At 39.5% G+C, this 24,710-nt stretch overlaps 1 protein-coding gene across 1 annotated transcript in view; it reads left to right on the plus strand.

The window, feature by feature from the left end:
* DNAH6 (dynein, axonemal, heavy chain 6) overlaps positions 1 to 24,710 on the plus strand; it is a gene marked incomplete at its 5' end in the record, with an annotated part of 237,332 nt that overhangs the window by 83,747 nt on the left and 128,875 nt on the right. Inside the window, 8 exons of the mRNA XM_008567062.1 lie at positions 4,549 to 5,104; positions 8,240 to 8,362; positions 11,236 to 11,418; positions 11,970 to 12,113; positions 14,805 to 15,026; positions 15,918 to 16,065; positions 17,976 to 18,133; positions 23,344 to 23,475. Coding sequence (XP_008565284.1) covers positions 4,549 to 5,104; positions 8,240 to 8,362; positions 11,236 to 11,418; positions 11,970 to 12,113; positions 14,805 to 15,026; positions 15,918 to 16,065; positions 17,976 to 18,133; positions 23,344 to 23,475 — 1,666 coding nt within the window. The remainder of the gene's footprint in view (positions 1 to 4,548; positions 5,105 to 8,239; positions 8,363 to 11,235; positions 11,419 to 11,969; positions 12,114 to 14,804; positions 15,027 to 15,917; positions 16,066 to 17,975; positions 18,134 to 23,343; positions 23,476 to 24,710) is intronic.

Here is a 24,710-nt window from a genome sequence, read left to right on the forward strand (position 1 = left end):
TAAATGGTATGTATCTAGGTGTAATTTTTTGATATTTATTCTGCTTAGTATTCTCTGAGCTTTCTGGATCTCTGGGGGTTGGTGTCTGACATCAATTTCTCAATCATTATTGTTTCAAATATTTTTTTTTTCCTTTCTTTCTTTCTTCTCCTATGGTATTTCCATTGCACATTATTCCTTTTTTAGTTACTTCACAGTTCTTGCATATTACATGGTTTTGGGGCTTTTTTCAGTCTTTGTTCTCTTTGATTTTCAGTTTTGGAGTTCTCTCTTCAGATATCCTCAAGCTCAGAGATGCTTTCCTCAGCTGTGTCCAATCTATTATGTCTTTGGACTGGAAACTTCGAAAGTATTTCTCAGGTTTTTTTCTCCACCCCTTAGGTATTACAGGATGGCTACAGTGAGCTAGAGTTGGATATTTTCCTTCTTCCACACAGAAGGCTAGAGCTAGCTGGAGTTAGTATTTCCCTTCTTCCAGGTCTGTTAGGCTCTGATAAAACCCCAGCAAGTTAGGCTTTGGTTAATTAGTTTCTCCTGGCTTCTTCTTATTGAGAAAAACAGAATATTCTCAAGTATTTTGGGGGGTTATGAATATTCATGAGATACAAAGTTGATTGTCACCCCTCGTGCCCAAGATGTGCAGGCCAGATCCATACTGGCAGCATGCCCATTACTGCAAATTGCGACTGGAGTATTTATTTATTTTTTTTTCCTTTTTGTCTTTTTTACTGACCAGTAACGGGACCGCAACCCTCGGTGTCGCGCCCATACCGGGGACCGGCAACGGGATCGCAACCCTTGGTGTTGCGCCCGCACCGCTCTCAGCCAGTGAGCGGGAACCGGTCTCCAAATGGAATCCGAACCCTCGGCGGGAGCGCCGCCATGCTCCCAAGCAGTGCACTCTCCAGTGCGCCACCGGGCCGGCCCGTGACTGGAGTATTTAAATGGTTCCTTTGCTCCTCCCCTGCCAGAGCACAAAGGGATTCTTCTTAGATATTTACTGTGAGAACCTGGTCGAGCTCCTGGAAGTAAAACTCACAAAAGGTGTGGCCCCTCCCTCCATGACTGTGTCCCCCTGGAGTTTTTAACCCTCAGACTTGTCCACACCTATCCTCCAAAAATTCATCAATTTCAGTTCAAGTTTTCCTACCCTGGCACTGGTTCCTGAGGAGATTTATGCTCCAGTATGTTGTGATTTCTGTATCCACCTGTCTGTCTCTCCAATTTGGGGGGCAGAGGTCTCTATACTGTTTTTGAGTATATCTCGTTGCATAGAATTTTGTGGTATGCTATAGGTATTACATTATTTATACAGAATTTATCACAGTCTACAGGTGTCATTTTACCTGTTTGAGTGAAATATAGACATTTTACCTTCCTTTACATTTCTTTACCTTCCCCTGTTTATAATATAATTATCTTAAATATTTCCCCTACATACATTTAGAGTCACACCAGACAGTGTTATAATTTTTGCCTCAACAGTCCAAAATAATTGATAAAACTAAAGAAGAGAAAATCTATTGTATTTATCCATATTTTTTCTTATCATGTTCTTTCTTCTTTTTTGCTCCAAGGTTCCTTCTTTTTGTCATTTCACTTCTCTTTAGAGAACTTCCTTCTGCCCATTCCCTAGGGTAGATCTGCTGGCAACAAATTCTCTTAGTTTTCCATTATCTGAGAATGTCTTGATTTCCCTTCATTCCAGAGGGATATTTTCACTGGATATAAAATTCTAGGGTAGCAGTTCTTTCAGCACTTGAAAAATGTTGTGCCGCTTTCTACCAGCCTCCATGGTTTCTAATGATAATTCTACTGTATTTCATGTGTCCTTCCCCTGTGGGTAAGTTGTCATTTTTATTTGACTGCTTTTAAGATTTTTTTCTTTCTTTTCAGTTTTTAGAAGTTTGACTATGATGTATCTTGGCATGGATTTCTTTGCGTTTACCCTGTTTGAGATTTGCTCAGCTTCCTGAATCTGCAGGTTTATGCCTTTTGGAAAATTTGTGATGTTTTCAGCTATTATTTCTTTGAGTACTTTTTTAACCCTTTCAATTTTTCTCACCATCTGAGACTACAATGACACAAATGTTAGATCTTTTGTTACAGTTTCACACATCCCTGAAGGTCTGCTTATTTCTTTTTTCAGATTGGGTAATTTCTGTTATCCTATCTTCTAGTTCACCAATTCCTTCCTCTGTGCCTTGCATTCTGCATTTGTGCCAGTCCACTTTTTTTATTATTATTACATTTTCAGTTTTAAAATTTCTGTTTGGTTCTTTATATACAGTCATGTCCTGCATATGGACTTTTCAGTCAGTGGACCACATGTACTACAGTGGTCAGAACAATAGGTTATGCCATACAGCCTAGGTGTGTAGCAGGCTACAGCATCCAGGTTTGTGTAAGTATACTCTATGATAATGCACAATAACACAATTGCTTAATGATGCATGTCTCAGAATGTAACCCTGTCATTAGGCGATGTATGTCTGTATTCTTTTTTTTTTTTTTTTTTTTTTTGACTGGGACTTTTGTTTCTTTTGTTTCTAATGTGTTCATAATGGCTCTTTGAAACATTTTTATAATGACTGTTTTAAAACATTTGTCAGATAGTTGTAACATTTCTATTATCTTGGTGTTGGCATCTACTGATTGTCTCTTTTCACTCAGAATGAGATCTTTCTGGTTTTTCATATGATGAAGGTTTTTTTAATTGAAATCTGCATATTTCGGGTATTATGTTATGAGACTCTGGATCTTATTTAAGCAGAACTTAGGAATACGACCTTGTTACTGCCAGATAAGGATAGAATCCCAGGTTCCCCATTTGATCTTCGTTGACACCTGTTGAGGATGGGGGTGACTCCTTATTACTGCTCTGTAGGGGTGAGAGTTCCCCACTAGGCCACCAATGATAATGTCCTGTATGGAAGGGTAGGAACACCTCATCACCGCTCCCCACCTGACCTCTGCTGATGCCACGGGGAAAGGCAGCCTTATTATCACTGGGCAGTGGTTCAAGTCTTGACTCGCCACTCAGCCTCTTCTGACACCACCTCATCAGTGAGAGAGATGTGTGCATCATTACTCCTGGGCAAGGCTGGAAGTCCAGATTTCCTGCATGGTCTCCACTAAGGGGTGTCATTACCTCCCAGTGAGGATGAAAGTCCTGAATCCTTATTTGGCCTTTGGCCTTCTCCGATACTATGAAGAAATGGGGAAAAGAAGTTGGAAGCCTGGTCCCCCCCAGTCAGCCAGTCTCTGCTGGTATGAGTGAGAGTAAGGGCCATGGGGGTTTTTTCTGTGCTGTTTGCCTGGAGTAGAGTAGTTATCACCTAAGAGTTTTCTGTCTTGTTAGGATGTCCTTTCCTGGTCCTTTGGATTGAGAGAATAAACTTTTGTTGGTTTTTTTTTTTTTTTTTTTTTTTTTTTTTTGGTCTGTGCCCATTGGCATTTCTGGATTGCCAAGATGTATGAGGCAAAAAGAAACCAGGGACTCACCACCATGTCATTGCTTGTGTCTCAAGGAATCTTGCCAGTCTGCCTTCTCTCCACCTCTCAGAGTCTTCTTAGGTTTGTTTTATACACAGTATGCAGGGGTTTTAGTTGTATTTAATGAAGGAATAGGGAAAAGTAAGTCTACTCCACCTTGTTAGAAAGAGATTTTGCTTGATATTTTTTTATAATGTCTTTAGTACTTTTTTACAGCTATTGCTTTTTCAATTAGTAATATATCATTAGCATCTTTTTAATGTTAGTATATATGCATGAATCTAATTTTTTTTTACTGCTGCTAGATTGCTATTATATAAGTTGGTACTCTGAGACATAACAAACCTGAAGAACTACTTTGATGTGAAAGATCTTATATATGGATATTTAGATTTTTCTCAATTGTTTTCTATTCCAATGATTATCATTCTTATACATATAAGGGTACTTCAAAAAGTTCATAAAATGATTAATATTATCTTTTAATTCTATTTTTCTACAAACTTTTTGCAGTACCCTCATATATCTTAGCTTCTTTTTTCCCATAGAAACATCCTATATTAAATGTTTTCCATAGAAACAGTCAACTTTTTCTTCTTCCCTTTTTTACCTGGTACTAATTTTCTATTTTTATTTTCATCTTATTTTTCTGAATATCCACATACAGTTCTAAGTACTTGTAAATGCTTTGGGGAAAATTGATATATAAATATATATTTTAAAATAAGCTGATAAATTCATCACCTTCTATATGTTTAATACTATGCCACACACTGTGAAACAGGAGACATTGCTAACCCTCAAGAAGCTCTTAATATACTTAAGAACATTGGTTTACTGTACAGGAAACAGATGAAATCCCACAAGATGTCAGAGAAATGGTAGATTCTGGTATAGCACATAGGACAGACTAGTATTGTGCATGTTCAGAAGGAAAGGAGATCAGTGTGGAAAAACAAGACTCATTGCAACATTTAATCGATGAGTTGTAATAAATATGGGGAAATATCAATGTCCAGTGGTTCCTAATTGATTTTACTTTTGTTTTGTCAGTGGAATCATATCTGACCTCTTTCCTGGAGTCCAAATTCCAGAACACGATTATGGCATTTTGCAGTCAACAATCGTGGATGTCATGAATGGACAAAAGCTTCAGCCTGAGATATGTATGGTTAAAAAAGTGATACAGTTCTATGAAACTATGCTAGTAAGGCATGGTGTTATGTTAGTCGGGCCAACAGGAGGCGGCAAGACCACAGTTTACCGAATACTAGCAGAAACTTTAGGGAATTTGCAAAAACTTGGTATAGACAATCCCTTTTACCAAGCAGTTAAAACATATGTTCTTAATCCTAAATCAATTACAATGGGTGAATTATACGGTGAGGTTAACAACATAACGTTGGAATGGAAAGATGGCTTGATGGCACTAAGTGTCCGAGCAGCCGTGAATGATACTTCAGAAGACCATAAGTGGATCATCAGTGATGGGCCAGTGGACGCTCTTTGGATTGAAAATATGAATACAGTGCTGGATGATAACAAGATGCTTTGTCTGGCTAACAGCGAGAGGATTAAACTCACACCTCAAATCCACATGCTTTTTGAGGTAAATGTATGCCTTCTTATGGAGTGAAATTCTTTATCAAATTGGTATACCATCATTAAATTTCTTTTCCTCACACTGATGTATCATTTACTATCTATGCTTACCATGGTGTTTTGTTTACTTACTATACTTAATAAATTATCTTTTTTGTAATAGATCATCAATCCTGACAGTCAAAGTCTCTCATATTTTCCTGTCTCTGTATAAACGGGAAATACAATAAATTCTGGCTTCCCCAGGACGTGCTTTCCTTTGGAGGTATATACAGGCATACCTCGGAGATGTTGCAGGTTTGGTTCCTGACCACTGCAATAAAGCAAATATCACAATAGAGAGAGTCATATAAATGTTTTGGTTTCCCAGTGCATATAAAAGTCATATTTACACTATGCTGTAGTCTATTAAGTGTGCAGTAACATTGTCTTTAAAAAAAAAAAAAAGGACACACCCTAATTTAAAAACTCTTTATTGCTAAAAAATTCTAATGATAATCTGAGCCTTCAGTAAATCGTAATCTTTTCACTGGCTACAGGTCTTGCCTCAGTGTTGATGGCTGCTGACTGATCAGGGTGGTGGTTGCTGATGGTTGAGTGACTATAGCAATTTCCTAAAATAAGACAGTGAAGTTTGCCACATCAATTGACTCTTCCTTTCATGAAAGATTTCTCTACAGCGTGTGATGCTGTTTAATAGTATTTTACCTACAGCAGAACTTCTTTCAAAATTGGAGTCCATCCTCTCAAAGCATGCTGCTGCTTTACCAACTAGGGTTATATAATATTCTAAATCTTTTGCTGTCATTTCAACAATGTTCACAGCACCTTCACCAGGAGCAGATTCCATCTCAAGAAACTACTTTCTTTATTCACCCATAAGAAGTAATTCCTCACTCATTTAAGTTTGATTGTGAGATTGCAGCAATTTAGTCACATCGTCAGGCTCCACTTCTAATTCTAGTTCTCTTGCTATTGTCACCACATCTGCAACTATCTCCTCCACTGAGGTCTTCAACCCCTCACAGTCACCCATGAGGGCTGAAATCAATTTCTTCTGAACTCCTGTTGATGTTGATGTTGTGACTTCCTCCCATGAACCATAAATGCCCTTAATGGCATCTACAATGGTGAACCCTTTCCAGGAGGTTTTCAATTTACTTTCCCCAGATCCATCAGAGAAATTGCTGTCTATGGCATCTATAGCCCTACAAAAGGTATTTCTTAAATAATAAGACTCAAAAGTTGAAATTGCTCCTTGATCCATGGATGGATGTTGTGTTAGCAGGCAAGAAAACAATATTAATCTCCTTGTATATCTCCATCAGAGTTCTTTGGTGACTATGTGCATTGTCAGTGAGCAGTAATATTTTGAAAGGAATCTTTTTTCTGAGTAGTAGATCCTAACAGTGGGCTTAAAATATTCAGTAAACCATGCTGTAAACAGATGTGCTGTCATCAAGGATTTGTTGTTCCATTTATAGAGCATAAGCAGAGTAGATTTAGCATAATTCTTAAGGGCCCTAGGATTTTCAAAATGGTAAATGAGCGTTAGCTTCAGCTTAAAGTTACCAGCTGCATTAGCCCCTAACAAGAGAGTCAGACAGTTCTTTAAATCTTTAAAGCCAGACATAGACTCCTCTCTAGCTATGAAAGTCTTAGACAGCATCTTCTTCCAATATAAGGCTGTTTTGTCTACATTGAAAATCTGTTGTTCAGTGTAGCCACCTTCATCAGTGGTCTTAGTAAGATCTTCTGGATCACTTGCTGCAGATTCTACATCAGCACTTGCTGCTTCACCTTGCACTTTTATGTGGTAGAGACAGTTTCTTTCCTTAAACCTCATGAACAAACCTCTGCTGCTTCAAACTTTTCTTCTGCAGATTCCTCACCTCTCTCAGCCTTCATAGAATTGAAGAGAGTTGGGGCCTTCTTCTAGATTAGGTGTTGGCTTAAGGGAGTGTTGTAGCTGGTTTGATCTTCTATCCAGATCACTAAACTTTCTTCATATCAACAATAAGGCTGTTTTGCTTCCTTATCATTCACTGTTCACTGGAGTAGCACTTTTAATTCCTTCAAGAGCTTTTCCTTCTCATTCACAGCTTGGCTAACTGTTTGGCACAAGAGGCCTAGCTCTCTACCTATCTCAGCTTTTGACATACCCTCCTCACTAAACTATTATTTCTAGCTTTTAACGTAAAGTGATGTGCATCTTCCTTTCACTTGAACAGTTAGAGGCTATTGTAGGGTTATTAGTGGGCCTAATTTTAATATCGTCATATCTTAGGGAACACAGAGGCCTGAGGAAAGGGAGACAGGGAATGGCCAGTCGGTGGAGCAGTCAGAACACACACATTTATTGATTAAGTTCACCATCTTTGGGGCCCCCAAATAATTATAATAGTAAGGTCGAAGATCACTGGTCACAGGCCACCATAACAGATATCATAATAATGAAAAGGAAATATTGCAAAAATTACAAAAATGTGATACAGAAACATGAAGTGAGCACATCCTGTCAAAGAAATGGCACTGGTAGAGTTGCTTGACACAAGGTTGCCACAAATCTTCAATTTGTAAAAAATGCAGTATTTGTGAAGTGCAATAAAATGAGGTATGCCTATATATATGAATTTATATAACTTGACATGCTTTCTAAGTAAAATTGTTATATTTAATCTGAATAAATTATTCATGTTATAAACTCATATGAATAAGTAATTTATTCATATGAATATTTGATGAGGGATTGGAGGAAGGATGTGGACCAAATACAGCTACAAAACGTTATAGAATATACCACCCCTGTTCTATTCATTCATCAAATACTTACTGAATGCCTACTATGTGCTAGGTATTAGGCTAGGTGTTAAGATACAAGAATAAAAAGGAAAGAAAAGAAAAAAGAAATACCTATTTGTGATTTGACAGTATCCTCCTGCACTTATGGGATTTTTTTTTTTTTACCTTATGCCTCACTTAACTTTCCTTCTCCATTTCTATTACTTTTTGCTCTCCCACTCTGTTCCACATAAAGCCCTTCACTGTTAAACTTTAAAGGTGTGAATCATTTAACATTGAAAGTGGAGGAATAAGAAAGTATCACATTAGCTGTTTATTGTTTAACTTTGTTCAACTTTAGGTGCAAGATCTAAAGGTTGCCTCCCCTGCAACAGTCAGTCGATGTGGAATGGTGTTTGTGGATCCTGAAGAACTGAAGTGGATGCCTTATGTTAAAACTTGGATGCAGGGTATTTCTAAAAAAGTAAGTGTACCAGATGTTCCCCAATATCTCCATCCATCATGGCTCACACTGCCCTGGAATGCACAATAGCTTAGGTTAAGGCCTCATTGTGTTTGATTGAGGGAATTCTATCAGTTTATCTAGTCCCTCTCTTTAAGAATTCCTGGGATTTTCCAGGAATGTTTGTATACTCCCCAAATATGTCCCATTAGCCAGCCATCCTGCCTGGTCACTCTGCTTCCTGCCTAGTCTGCCTGGCTTCTCCCCAAGCTAGTTCCTCAAATGCAAACACAAGCCACTTCCTGAATCGCTAAAAACACAGGCAGAACAGACTGAGGCATTGAGAAAGACTTTGCAGAAGGCTTGGGGTAATGAGAGGAAATCACAAAGTTAAAAAAGAACATTTAAATCCAGATGCATTTAATTCCAAACACTGTCACTGTATTTAGGTTTTAGGAGCTCCTAACACCTCTGAGAGCCAGAAAGAAAAGAAAACCAGTTTACCTCTCATCCTAATCATAGGTGCAAGACCCAAGACCCAAGACACATGCTAATCTTCAAGGTATAATTCTAATCAAAGTGAAGGAAAGCTTATACATTATTCAGAGCAACTCGATTTTGTACTATCCTCTGTACTCTCTTCACTCCGAAATATGATTTTCTCTTTACTTTAGCTAAACAAGTGGTCCTTTGAATTGTTCCCCCTTCCCATCCCCCACTTCAAGGAAGCCGTTCTCTCCACCTCTCTCCACTCTGAATTGTCTCAGAAAACTACTGTTTTCCTCATTCTTAGGAATCAACATTTTAAGAATATTGTGTTCTAGTCTCAGAGTACCGTATTAAAGAAAGTAATACTCAGAATTGAGCAAATATCATGGGCTACCGTACAATTTTAAACCTTCCTGAAGTCATTTTTTATTTGTTTTGGATTTTATTCATTCATGTCTAAATGAATGTAGTAGTGTCTTGTTTTAATTTGCAGTTCCTTAATGACATACGATTTGAGCATCTTTTCATATGCTTGTTTGCCATCTGTATATCTTCTAGATATGGTATCAGTTAAGGAAGGTCTTTGGCCCATTTTTAATTGAGTTTTTTCTTATTGTTGAGTTTTAAGAATTTTTGCATATTTTAGAAATCCTTCATCAGATTATGTCTTTTGCAAATATTTTCTTCCAGTCTGTGGCTTGTCTTCTTATTTTTTTAATAATACTCTGGCTTCTTTTCAGATCGTATAAATCTTCCACCTTTTATTCTCTTAACAGTGTCTTTCACTGAGTAGAATTTTTTAATTTTAATGAAGTTCGCCTTATCAATTTTTTCCTTCATGTATCATGCTTTTGGTGTTATATCTAAAAACTCTTTTCCAAACCTAAATTCACCTAGATTTATTTTATGTTATCTTCTAGGCATTTTATATTTCATTTTTTACATTTATGTCTATGATACATTTTGAGTTAATTTTGTGGAGGGTGTAAGGTCAGTGTTTAGAATCATTTTTTTTGCATGTGATTATCCAGTTGTTTCAGAACCATTGGTTGAAAAGATAATCCTTTCTCCACCAGATTGCCTTTGTTCCTTTGTCAAAAATCAGCTGGCTATATTTGTGTGGATCTATTTCTGAGCTCTCTATTCTGTTCCATTGATCTATTGTCTATTCTTTTACCAGTACCATAATACATTGATTACTGTAGCTTCATAGTAAGTCTTGAAGTCAGGTAGTGTCAGTCCTCCAACTTTGATCTTCTTCATTATTGTGTTGACTATTCTGGATCTTTTGCCTTTTCATATAAACTTTAGAATCAGTTTGTCAATATCCACAAAGTAACTTGCTGGAATTCTGATTGAGATTGTGTTGAATTTATACATTAAATTGGGAAAAACTAACATTTCACCAATGTATTTTGTCTTCCTATAAATGAACATGGTATGTCTCTACATTTATTTAGGTCTTCTTTGGTTTTTTTCATCAGAGTATTAGAGTTTTCCTCATATAGATCTAGTACATATTTTGTTAGATTTATAATTGTTTCTTTTTTGGTGCTAGTAAAAATTACATATTTTTAGTTTCAAATTCCAATTGCTCATTGCTGGTATATAAAAAAGTGATTGACTTGTATATATTAACCTTGTATCCTATAATCTTGCTATAATTGCTTATTAGTTCTACTTAGTTTTTTGTTTGTTTTATCCATTTGGGGGGATTTTCTACATAGATAATTGTGTCATCTGTGAACAAAGACTCATACTTCTTCCTTCCCAATCTTTATACCTTTTATTTCTTTTATTGTCCTTTTGTACTAAATAGGATTTATAGTACTAAATAGGATTTATAGTACAATGTTTAATAGAAGTGGTGAGAGGGTCTGAATTCATTTTTAAATCTTTGGAAATTATTCTTTTTACCTTACATAGATATTAAAAGTTTGCCTTCTATGTTTCTGCTTTTTTATTTTATTTTATTTATTTGTTTGTTTTTGCTGGTTGGTACAGGGATCAAACCCTGGTCTTTGGTGTCATCAGCACTACACTCTAAGCAATTGAGCTAACTGGCCAGCTATTTATTTTTATTGTTCTTAATTGTGAAGGTCATCAATATGAAAGAGTGCATAAGACATACAGGCAGTTTAAGAAATAATTATAAAGTGAACACTTCTGTATCCATTACCAGATCAAGAAGTAGAATATTGTCAACTACCCAGAATCTCACCCATCTATTCATTTCAAGTCATAAAAGTTTTTTTAATTTAATTTTTTCATATTTTGTGATGCTTATACCCTTTGGTCTAAAGATCACTGAATTTATTGAAATATACATATTTTAGCCAACCTGTTTATAAACTTAATTATATATTTCATTTGGGCTTGCTACGATACTTTTGTTTCATTTTCAGCTGAATGAGGAAACCCAAGAATATATATTGAACCTTTTCCAACGTTATGTTGATGAAGGTTTAAATTTTATCAATAAAAAGTGCAGCCAAGCAATCCCACAAGTGGACATCAGCAAAGTTACTACACTCTGTTGCTTGTTGGAGTCTTTGATACTTGGGAAAGATGGACTTAACTTGACAATGGTATGAAGGGCTTTCTTACTACTATAAAGCTAGAAAAGGAGATTATTGTATAGATTCTTTGCAAATAAATATCTCCAAATTTTGTGAAATATGATCATTTGATTTTCTAGTTAATTTTTCAGAGGACTAATGATTATGATTAGAGTCATAGATTCTCAAAGTTAAAAGGATTGCTAGAGACCCTATTGTTTCTTCCTCAACTCAATTTTTAATTCCTTTATAGTCTACAACATATTCACAGTACGACATATTCTCAATATGCTTAAATACCTTCCTGCTGGCATAAACAAAGTTGTAATAATTAATTGAAAGGCAACCCTGGGCTTTTCCTACATATGCATTGACATTCATTTTCTCATCAGTGTTTCATTGTATATTACTATAAGAAAACACTATTCTTTGAACCACCAAATGAAGTATGAGAAACATACACTGTGGCCATTTAAAATGTGTGAGTTTAAATGAAAGAAAAAGTCTTTAGACTTTGCAACTAAGGATTCTTTTTATGTTTACGTATAAAATATTAAAACTGATTCTCTTTGATCTTTCAGGAGCCAACAAAACTGAACACTGTACTATGCCAGACTTTTGTATTCTGTTACTTGTGGTCTGTGGGTGGAAACTTAACTGAAAACTATTGGGATTCTTTTGATACGTTTATTAGAACACAATTTGATGATAATCCTGATGCCAGGGTAAGAACCAAACACATTTAATTTTCACTTAATTCTGAATTATTAAGATTAAAATTTAAGATTAAAACTTAAAGAGACCTAGTTCTACTGCAAATATAAATTATTTATTGAGGGTAATGATTTTTTAATTATTCACTTTTTCAATCAAAGATAACATTTATTGTATTTAAAAAAATTTATGAGTTTTTCCCCAGCCATATGAAGAAAATAAGGTTTATAAGTATATAAAAACTCTCTACTATGGACAAATATTAAAATCTAGGTAGTGAATTTATTTTTTCAGTGTGATTATTTAGCAATTCCGAGACTACTTTCTGTACATTTTAAGATTAAGCAAATAAGTAAATATATTGAGAACAATGGAAACCAAGTTTCTCACTGTCAGAGAAGAGACCTACAAATCTGGAAGGAAAAAGATTAGAATGCACTCTGTGATATTGAATTGGAATTGGAGATATCAGTACTCATGGATTTTCAAAATATTAACATATACACATTTAAATATATAAAAATTGATGTGTGTGTATGTATATATATTCATACATACATAAATTTCCTAATTCTGTGTCCTGAGAGGAACTAGACACAATGACACCTCATATGAGGTATGAAATGAGCATACCTAGTGTTCTAATTTCTAAATACTATTCTCCACTAAAGGGAGCCAGGGATCCTTAGGGAAATAGTTGATTTCAGGACTGGAACAGGGAAAATACAAACTAAGCCTAGAACATCTTATGTCAGATAGTAAAGAAGTGCTCAGAGAATGACGGAACATGTCAAAAGAACACAGGAACCAGTTTGAAGGGACTCCTACTGGTCAAAACTGGGTAGATTTGAGCAACAAAATAAACAATAATAAATTTCTTATTTATAACCCTTTGAATAAAATAAAACTGTGAGTTCTTACCGATAACAAAAATACATATGCATAGCTAAATAAGCATCAGAGAAGGAAAAGCTCTTCCTTACAACTAGTACCAACTAATCTATGTAGAAGGAATGAGGGACAGAGTTAGAAAATCACCTTGCAACCATTATCATAAGAATTGACTTGGGCAGGAATCGTCAATGGGTGCTCAAACTAGTGGGTGAAGGTTTCATGGGAAACAATATTTACATAGTTTCACAGTATCTCTACAAATTGCTGATTAATTGCAAAGGGAAAAATAGCATCTTTAGTAGAGAAACTTTACAGACACCTTAACTACGTGGTCAACTTAACTTCATTGATATCAGTACAAACATGTGCCTGCCTCTTGATATGGAGTATGGAAGGATACAACCTTGTTTCTGTGATTTTCCTTTCAAAAATGCATAACTTGAATTTAATCATGCAGATACATGTGGAAAACCCAAACTGATGAGCATTTTATAAAATAAACTGGCCTATATTCTTGAAATATGTCTATGTCATGAGAGAGAAAGAAAGCTGGGGAGCTTTTCCAGGTGAAAAGAGACTAAAGAGATATAACTAAATGCAATGCGTGATCCTGGATTGGATCCTAAAGTTAGAAAAAAGTACAGGAATAAATGACATTATTGGGAAAACTTGCAACATTTGAATATGAAATTAAAGTTAGATAATATGTCAGTGTTCAATATCCTGATTTTGATTATTTTACTATGATTATGTAGGGAAATATCCTTGTTTTGGAACTACATTCTTAAAATCTGACAAAAGATGTTATATTAAACCTCAAGAGTTTTGAAAAATAGAATAGAATAGAAAACAGTGAATTGCACATAGTAGGGATAAATATATGTGTTTGTGGATACACATACATATGTTACTGGGTCACCATGTAGAATGAATTTGTTAGTAAGAATCACTATGAGACGAGCTTGAAACACCACTGCTCTGTACTGCTGCCAGAATGAACCTTCTGAAATGCAATCTCATCGTGTCACTCACCTGCTTGGAATCCTTCACTGAAGTCTTGCTCCAAGCTCTTTAATTTAAAGTGAAGCTTTTCATACATGGCCCCTGTCTATATTCCCAGCCTCATCTCTCACTGGAGGCAGTGCTCTCGAGGTTCCCAGCATGCACTACACTTCCACAGCTTCAGGCTTCCCATCCTGTTTTTTTAAGTCTGAACCTTGACCTCTTCCCCATCCCTATTTCATCCCTTCAGTGCCTGTCTGGGCTCCTGCTTGTTCTGCAAGTCTGAGCTGTAGCATCACCCCACCCACCACCGGAAGCCTTCCTGAATCTGCAGGCACCACCATAACACCCCTGCAAGTAGAAATGAGCCATCTCTCCTTCGTGACTGTAATAAACTCCAACAGAGGCCTGAGTTCCCCATGGGTATTAACTGAAGTGCTCATGTCCCGCATGTGGATTTCCATGTCATTGAAGACAGAGGCTGAGTCTCATTTAGCACTTGTCCCCAGCACCAAGCACAGAATTTGGCATGGACTAAGCCCCTAAACGTTGAATTAAATTGAAAATGGTTTACAATTTTGATATAGGGTTTTAACATAATCAATATATCATATTTTTTCATGCACTGTGTTGCATGATTGTGTTTGAAGAATTAGTACCTAAACATCTACTTCTCTAAAAAGAAAAAAGAAATCTAAATCCATTCGTGTTCTTTGACTGCCTTTGTTTCTATGTGAATTTATGTAGTGCCATGTGCCAGCATTGCCCATTGACTATTGAAAGTGGTGTTTAATTTTGTACTTTAGCTTCCCAGTTCTGGTGATCTGTGGAGCATTCACATGGACTTTGATACCAAACGGCTGGATCCATGGGAACGAATCATACCTACTTTCAAGTACAGCCCAAATGTTCCCTTTTTTGAAATGCTTGTCCCCACAACTGACACGGTGCGCTATGGGTATCTAATGGAAAAACTACTGGCAGTCAAGCATTCAGTGTTGTTTACTGGAATAACTGGAGTTGGCAAGGTAAGAAACCTACATCGAACAAGAAGTTCTGTCCAAATATGAGGGCATGATGGACTTAGAATTTTCAACATCAGAAATAGAACATTATTTCTCAGAGGAATTTATTTTTATTTTTATTACTTCTTCAGGAAGAATGTAACTACACTGAATCTATATCAACCCTGGGAATTTCTCCAAAGTTTGCCAGTTTCTGAATAAATTCTTGAGGTTGATATTATATAAACCAGAGGACCCTGTAGACCAAAGGGCTCTTATGTATCTTGGTATTTCTGGGGCTGCCATGCACCAGTTGGGTGGGAATTGGCCAGAGCAGTTTGTGTCCCCAAAAACTGTTGGTAAGGGTCAGTCTGTCCCCTTCTGCCTGTTTACTTCTGGCTGACACAGTAGTGATGTCATTCTAATGTTTTTGGAAAAAGTACAAGGGGTGTCCAAAAAGTTAATGGAAAGATTCATATTATCTTTTAATTCTATTTTCCATGAACTTTTTGAAGTACCTACTAGTAGAGGGGAAATACTGATTTTGGAACTTCTTGGTTTTGGAGAAGTCCACATAAACAGGGATTCACCATTTCCTCTCTAAATTATTTCTAAAAGAGGTTTGGATCCTTCTGTAACTCTCGTTATTAAGTTGGCTTGGATAGTAACCAAGATGGATTTTGGTATGAAACTATAATAAAACCTTTGTGCTGAGAGAGCTGATTGGAATATTTCTTTGGTTCTGATAAGTATAACTAAATGGAATCTCCAGTAAGCGAAAAGCAGACATTTCAATCTGGCTTAACCTCTCTCCTTTTATCCTATTTCTTCCTAATTATACTGGATTAGTACTGATATAGATAACTGAAATATATTATATTGAATATGAAATCAATTAACTTTTTTAATTTAAAGTCTGTTATTGCAAAAGGATTGCTAAATAAACTTCAAGAAACAGATGGCTATGTCCCTGTTTATCTAAATTTTTCTGCTCAAACTTCATCTGCAAGGACACAAGAGATCATTGAGTCAAAACTGGAAAGAAAAAGAAAAAATATTCTAGGTAAGAATTATTTTAATTTGTCCCACACAAATTTTTCATTAAGGTGATAAATCATTTAAACAGTGCATGTAATAAAATGGCAATTGGATATTTTCTTTGCTTAATTTGTTTGTAAAGGTGATTCTGTTAATGGTATTTTTTTCTGTGCTAGATATCTGGATATCTTATTATTGACAAGCAAGTTGCTTATTTCCGTCACCACCTTGAAGCCCAGAACACCTTCAGTCTCTGCCTCTCCGTGGCTCTCTCTCTCCACCTAGGCTCTTCAAACCTGCATCGATTTCCCTTTATTTAAAACAAGCAAACCTCTTTATATTTGTGTCATTGAGTTATCTGAACTCAGTGGGAATTATGCAAAAAACTGGGTTCTTTCGTCCATCAATACTTTCAACCAGCTTTTGTGGTATCTCCCTCACCCTTCCTTGTTCACTGCTTAGATAAATAGCATCACCTTTGTGTCACCTGCAGATATTTTGAGTCCAGGCCACCATAAAGCTTCAATATCAAACCCAATTTAAAGCTCTTCCTCTCCCCTCTCCTAAGCCAGGTTTGTGGCTCCAGGTACTGAACGTGGAGGGGGCATGGGTGCTCTGTACTCCTCCCACCCTCCCTGCAGGAGACTCTGGTGTGTTTGGGGTGGGAGGTGGAGAAGAGAAGAATGGTATCTTCTCACTAACTGGTGTTTAGATGGGCCTCTCTGCGGACAGTACCTGCTTCTCCAGCAGGCGCTGAATGACTATCTGTGCTCTCTGTGAGGCTTTCAGGAGCGGGCTCCCATGAGGGACTCCCAAAAAAGTTATTCATAGGTCAGGCATTGGCCTCCCCGTTGGAAGGTTCCCTGAGGTTGGCAATCAGGGTCTTGGCCCCACTAGGTCCTGTCCTCCAGCAATACATCCTGCAGCCTCTTGCTGCTGGATCCACTTGCCCAGCCCACAGTCCTCCTGGGTGGGGTACCAGCCAGAACTCATGCTCAGCTGCCTTCTGCATCGTCCATCATCCAGTGGGCCCTGTTATGCTAAATAGTGGGGTTGCCAGCTGCTGCAGGGCCTCCTCTCTCTGTTCCCTTTTTCCTGTTCAGGTAGGCACAGGACAGCAAATCCAGTATAATTTCTGGTGGCAGTGCCAGATCTTTCTGAATGATTCTCTTAGTGCCTCTCCCTATCCCCGTTCCTGCTATTTGGCTTCCAGGGGATGGAGGATGGAGTGGAGCACTGTGTTTGCCTCAGTTACCTTGGAATCACCTTCTGTAATTAATCCCAACCCTCAGGATACGGCTATTTGCCCATCAGGTGTCAAGCGCTGGATGCCGGAGTGGATGGAATCACCTCCTTGACTTACATTGCTCTCTTTTCTCTGCCATCACTAATTCTTTTTCCTGATGAGTGTGTACCTTGATTTTCTTTAGGTTAAATGTGGCATTGTGCAGCTCTGCTGTACTGGATTTCCCATGATTGGGATGCTTCTGAATGTCTATCTCTGTTTTCCCTGTGAGGGTAGCGAGATGGCGTTGATGAAGGGAAACCTTTGGCATTTGTGTGCTTCCCACTGTGGAAAGAAAGTGACCTTCCTCACCCATGCCCAGGCCCCACAGTTGGCGAGGACAGTGGGTGTGGCTGGGATTGAGAAAGATCCAAACCTCACTGGAGAGCTGTCATCGTCATGTGCTCTCAGAGTTAGGGTGAGGGGCCACCTGACATGCCACTGCAGACGTCCCAGCCGGGTCCACCTCTCCCTGCAGGGGGCTGGATGGGACTGAGGGGGGTCAGGATTCTGCTGGAGCCCTCCTCATACCCAGAGAACTAAGCTCACTGTGACCTACAGAATCTCACTGGGCCCAAAGCCATACCTAAGCTTCGTCTTACATTTTCTAAGGGTAGATCATAATTTTTAAATTCATTTTATTTCCCCAGGAGCACCAGGAAACAAAAGAGTTGTGATTTTTGTTGATGATTTAAACATGCCCAGACTGGATCACTATGGCTCTCAGCCTCCGATTGAATTACTTCGACAGTATCAAGATTTTGGTGGATTTTATGACCGAAACAAACTCTTTTGGAAAGAAATACAGGTTACTTTATGTTTTAAACTACTTGGTGTGTTTAAACTTAAATGACAAGGAAGTAAACTTTATTAGTTTGCTGGGACTGCCATAACAAGTACCACAGACTGGGTGGCTTAAACAACAGGAATTTGTTTTCTCACAATTCTGAGGGCTGGAAGTCCAAGATCAAGGTGTCGGCAGGGTTGGTTTCTTCAAAGTCCTCTCTCCTTGGCTTGTAGATGGCCACCTTCTCCCCTGTCTTTACATGGGCCCCTCCGTGTCTGTGTCCTAATCTCTTCTTATAAGGACACCAGTCATATTGGATTAGAGCCCACCCTAATGACCTCATTTTAGCTTAGTTACCTCTTTAAAGAGCCTGTCTCTAAATATAGTCACATTCTGAGGTACTGGGGATTAGGACTTCCACATACAATTTGGGTGTAGGGGACACAGTTCAGCCTGTAACAAGGCCTCAGTGTTTCTTACATGTAATTCAATTCATTCCTTCTATACTGAGTTCTTGCCATGTTTGGATTATTAGATACATGGAAAAGCGAGACAGTCCCCACCTCCCAGAGAGCTCAGCTTTGGAGGGTGGACAAGCATTTCCAATGCAGGGAGATAAGTGGGGAGAGACAGGAGAGAGGCGGGGGAGGGGGCTGGGTTGAGGATGAGAGAAGCCCTTCCAGAGGAGGTGACTTCAGAGCGGGACTGTGAAGGCAGAGCATGCCGAAGCAAGGAAAGGAGAGAGCGCTCTACATCTCAGAAGCAGGGAACCGGAAACACCATGCGGGTGTGAAGTGTGAGCACCAAAGCCACAGCAGACACAGAGGTCACATCCCTGAGGGCTGTGGTCCCATGATGAGGGACATGGATTTATCCTGTAAGTGGTGGGGAACCTCTGAAGGAGATGTATGGAAAGGTCCCCTTGGCTGCAGGGGAGGGACGGGCTAGAGAGGAGGCAGGAGCAGAGGAGCAGCAGCATCCAAGAGGAGAGATCAGGGTCACCTCATGTGGTGCAGTGTGCAACTCTCGGGGTTTAGGAAGTGGGTCAGCAGACCTCGTGGGGTACAGAGTCAGAAGGAGAAGGGGGAACCTAGGTTGGCTGCCCCGTTCCTGCTCTGGTGAACAAAAACCACCACCCCAGATAGGAAGTGCAGGGCAGGCATGTCTGGGGTGAGTTTAGTTTTGTTCACAATAAAAACAAATAATTGTACTTACCAGCTTGTTTAACCCCCTTTTTATAGAAAAGGAAACAGAGTCCCAGAGTGTGGAGTTAGGTGACTGGTTCGAGGCCACACTACTACTAAGTGGCAGAACTGGGATTGGAACTCAGGCCGTTTGGTTCCTGAATCTATGCTTTTGGCTAAGATTCCTCTCTGCCCCCCTTCTAAGCTCAGGTGCCTTGAGACATCCAGGTAGACCTCTTTCTCTCTATCAGTCTGTTGGCCTCTTAATTGGGAGCTTTGGAGAGTGGATAGACAGAAACATAAAAATTGGAAGAAAAATAAAAATTCAGCATAAGGGTTGTAATTAAAAGCCAGAAAAAACAGGTTGTTTTAGACTTTAACACATATTAAGTATTTAATGCAACATAGTAGATAGCATGTCCAGAAATTTAAACTGCAAGAATGGGTAAAAAGCATATTCATTTATTCAACAAATGTTTATCGAGCATCTATTATGTGCCAGGCACTGTTCTAGGTCCTGGGGATACCAGAGTGAATGGAACCGTCTAAAATCTTTGCCCTGGAAGAGCTCACATTCTGGTAAGAGCATAAGCCAAGAGAGGAGGAATCACCGTAGAAACTAACAGACAAAAATTTCAGTAATTGCAGAAAGTCAGGTAGAGAGTTTAAATAAGATATAAAACATTCTTTAAAGTGAAAAATATAAAATGAGTGCAAGTGGCAGAGGGAAAAACAGAGATCGAAGAGATAGTTGAAGCTGCGCAGAGGTGAGAACCGATGGGGACACAGGTCCTGAGAAAGGGCCTCTTGGTCGCAGGTACAGGGAGCCCGAGACAGAAGATAAGCCTATGTTCAGTTCCCAGGAAGTGGCCAGCAGCTTTCTTCTCCCAGACTCTGTTTACAGTCTGTATTAAACAGGAAAATACCTCCTAAAAATAGAATATAATTAGGCCCCTGGTAAACAAAGCAGTCTTTTTGCATAGGGCATTTTACTTTCCAAAGTTAGAGTTTATCTAACTTGGTTTATTTTCCCAAGAACCCAGTGAGAGGATAATATTATGTGCCCTTTAAAGATCTAGAATTTCCCTGACTCAGTACCATGGGGCGAAGGATGGGAAGAGAATGACCACCCACACCTCCCACCACGCAGCCCTCACCCAAGAGTCCAGCGGCTCTTCCCTGCCAAACAAATCACATGAAAGTGCCTCGCCTGGTACTTAGGAGTTCCTGCCTATGACCATTAATGGCTGCTCTGATCCAGGGGTCTCTTGCAGCTCCCTACAGGGGCCCCCCAGTCCCACTGCAGCAGGGGGCTTGCTGTCTCCTGAATGCACCCATTGTCGCCACCCGTGCCTTTGTGGAGGCGTCCTCCACCTGGAAGGTTCTTTCGTCTTCAGCTCTTCCATTAGAATTCTCCCACTCCGGGCCAGCCCGGTGGCGCACTGCTACAGTGCGCTGCTTGGGAAGCGCAGCGGCGCTCCCGCCGAGGGTTCGGATCCCACATACAGACCGGCCGCTCACTGGCTGAGCGAGGTGCGGGGGCAACACCGAGGGTTGCAATCCCGTTGCCGGTCCCGGTCCGGTACGGGCGCGACACTGAGGGTTGCGGTCCATTGCCGGTCACAAGAAAAGAGACAAAAAGGAAAAAAAAAAAAAAAAGAATTCTCCCACTCCAAGGCTCATCTGCAAATTGCCTGTTTCATGATGTGTTTCCTGGAAACCCCATTCCCAGTGTGATCTTCTCCCATGTGGAATACTGTGTGTGTCTATTATGACCTTCACTTCCTATCCTGAGTCAGAGTTGTTGGTGTCCTCATCTTGTGTCTTATTCCCCCGTATTTCTGGGTTCCTGACCTCGATTTCCCTCACCTATATGGGCCAAGCTTAGTACCTCATACATAGTAGGCTGTTGTTTGTTGGATCTGATTCACATAGAGATAGGATCCTGCCCACCTCAAGCCTTGGAATCAAGAGGAAGAGACACACAGTTCAGAAAAAGCATTCATCTATTTTACCAGCCCCACCCCCGAAAAAAATAGATGATCTATTTCTAAAAGTATCAGCTTGTTATTTTTTGTTAACTGACTTTTCCAGCTTCAAGAATCTCCTCTAACATATAGGCTAATTATCGTAAATATTTCTCTAATCACCTGTTTCTCTTCGTTTCCCTGGTCATTTGCTAAAGGCAACCTCTCTCTCCTGGAATACTGAAACTGCCAGCAATAACTGGTCTCCACATACCTGCAGTCTGTTTCCAGTCTGCAGACACCCAGAGTGGCCTTTTCAAAATGCAGCTCTGACACTGCCAACACCTTGCTTACGATCTGTCAGTGCCATCCTCTTGGTCTTAGGATTCTTCCTCCCACCAAAGGAATTTGCATACGTTATTCCCTTTGCATGAAATGCACCAGCTTCCACCCCTCTGGCCTTGTCTTCTGTTTGGTTGCCATCAGCCCCCAGATCTCCACTTCGGATATCACATCCGTGGTGAAGTCTTTTCTGACCCCTTAGACTAAGATAGGTCCCCTATTAAGCATCACCATAGCATTGTGTCTCTTTTCTTCAAATAACTCAACTTGGTTTATATCAACATTTTTTTTTTTTTTTTTTTTTGTGAATACGAGTGATTGTCATTATTCTTTGTGCTCTTTTGGACTGAATTTTATTTTATTTTATTTTATTTTTTTTTTTATTTTATTTTTTTTTAATTTTTATTTTGTCAATATACACTGTATATGATTATTATGGCCCATCACCGACACCTCCCTCCCTCCTCCCTCTCTCCCCTCCCCCGCAAGAATGTCTTTTCCGTTTGCTTGTTGTAACAACTTCATGAAAGTATAGTTGTTATATCTTCTTCCCCGCCCCCCCCCCGATTTTTTTTTTTTGTGTGTGTGTGTGTGTGTATTTTTAAGATAATTTTCTTATGGTATTAGCCTCTGTTCTTCCCACAAAAGCTCCATCAAGGCAGGGAGAAGGCTGCTTTTTCTCTTTGTTATAACGACAGGGCATTTGCTCTCCATTTTACACACAGAAGCCCAGCTCAGTGCCTGCTAAGTTGTGAGTAGATCCTCCCTACTTACAGATCTTGCTTTTGCAGATTTAACTGCTCACAAAATTTATTTGTAGCTACAAAATCCATACTTGTAGTACTTTCTCAGTCATTTGCAAACATGCACAGAGTGGCAAAAAATGTTAGCCACCCCACACACAATTCCCAGCTGAGGCTGAACAAGCCACCACTGCCTTCTTGTTTCAGCTCTCCTACTATAAAGAAGTGCCATTTTTGAAGTCTACATAGTGCCACCTATTTTATGCCACTATTGGTGATTTTGCCATTTAAAATGGCCCCAAGTGTAGTGCTGAAGTGCTGTCTAGTGTTCTTAAGCTCAGGAAGGCTGTGATGTGTCTTATGGAGAAAACATGTACGTTAGATAAGCTTCACTGAGGCATGAGTTACAGTGCGGTTTGCCATGAGTTCAGCGCTCATGAATCAGCAATATAAAGTAAGGTGTCCTTAAACAGAAACACGCATAAAACAAGGTTATATAACGATCAGTTGACAGAAATGTTGTGACCAGAGGTTTGCAGCAACCCAGCCCTGTATCTCCCGTAGGAGCACCAGTTCAGTATTCACTAATTCAGTGTTCCAGCCAACTTTACAGAATGTAGCTACCACGAATAATAAGAATCAACTATACGTAGTATTTGTACAAAGAACGAATATATTTTAACTTCAGATACACAGTTTTTAAGTTTTTGCATAAAGGCATATCTGGAGGGGAGATGAATTAACTGAGTGACCTTGAGCAACTTACTTAATCGTTCAGGGCCTTGATTTTTTTTTTTTTTAATTATAAAATGGTAGTAACGGTGATGATCTCCTAGGGTGCTTGTGAGGATTAAGCCATGTAATGTGTACAAGAGTGTAATGCGATGCTTGCGTATGGTATATTCTCAAAAAACGTTGGCTCTGAGTCCTGCTGTTGGGATGGGCAGATCTCATCTCTCTCTGCTGGGTGACCCAAGTGGATTCTCCCCCCGCAGGATGTAACGATCATGTCAGCGTGTGCACCCCCAGGAGGTGGCCGCAACCCTGTGACCCCCCGCTTCATCCGACACTTCAGCATGCTGTGCCTCCCAATGCCCTCAGAGCACAGTCTGAAACAGATTTTTCAGGTGAGTGTGGATTTAACCTCAGGCAAGAGGGGAAAAAGAAAACATTCCCAGCCTTCCACAGTCAGGTGGTTTGTGTGTTTCTAGGGAGCCCATCTGACCCTTTCCTGAGCAGACAGCAGGTAAACTTGGGTGCCTGGACAGTAGCTGTCAGGAATTTACATCACTTCTGTGTTTGTGGTCCCAGAGACAGTTTGGGGAATGCAGAAAGACTGGGCAGGCATAACCCCTACGTTTAAGAAAGGTGTGTCTCTGGCCCTCAACTGTTAGCATTCTGCACACAGTTCTTAGCAGATCTCATTCACTGCCCAGCGCCCAGCTCTGTGCTCATCCCATGCCTGACCATTGGCCTGCGTGTCCACTCGTCACCAAAGGCGACACCTGACACCCCAGGGAGCTCAAGCTCAGCACACCTAAAACACAATTCATCACCTCTCCTGCCGCCACTAAAAACAGTCACCTTTATTTCTTCCACCTGTACTAACTTCCCCAGGGGGCCACTTGCTCATCTTTTAAATGAGGAAAGTAACAGCACCTTCCCGGTAAGTGCTCACCAGAAGTGTTTGACAAATGTGAGGCTTTATTTTGAATAGATGATGAGAGAACATGAAGCATGAGGCTGGAGCCTGCCATAAACCACCGGCAAAGGCTGCTTAGGGAAGACAGACTGTGAGCCAAGTCTTGGAGGGGGTGGGAGTTGACAGGGAGGAAGGGATCCTGGGAACAGGAGGTACTTGGACAAATGTAATTGCAGAGGCAGGAAATGGTAACGTGGGCACACAGGTAGAACAAGACAGTTCAAGAGACTGGTGTGGAGGAGATGACTCTGTCCGTAAGTGCCCAGCGATGCGGGAATTACACGAGTGTCCACATTTACCATGTCGGGGCTTCTTGTTCCAATGGAGGCCTGCTTAGAGGAGAGAAGGGCACACAACCTGTAGCACGTGGAAAGGGGTTTTCTGTTCATATCAAAATAGCTTGCAATCCGCAGAAAATTATTTTCTAATAAATTTGAAGTAGCTACAATAAGTTCTTTAGGAGCTAATGCTGAAATGATATATAAAAACTGCCACATTTTGCAAAACTCTTGGAGAGGGCTTTAGAATATGAAGGGATGGAAGCTTATCTCCTCTAATGAAGCACCAAAGTATAGAACAAGACATGAAGCAGGTAATGGGACTACCGCAGCAATTAGAAGGGTTTTTTTTTAAAGCCCCTCACACAACTTTTTTTTTTTT

The sequence above is a fragment of the Galeopterus variegatus genome, unplaced genomic scaffold, assembly GCF_000696425.1.
Source record: "Galeopterus variegatus unplaced genomic scaffold, G_variegatus-3.0.2 Scaffold289, whole genome shotgun sequence".
Classification (NCBI taxonomy): domain Eukaryota; kingdom Metazoa; phylum Chordata; class Mammalia; order Dermoptera; family Cynocephalidae; genus Galeopterus; species Galeopterus variegatus.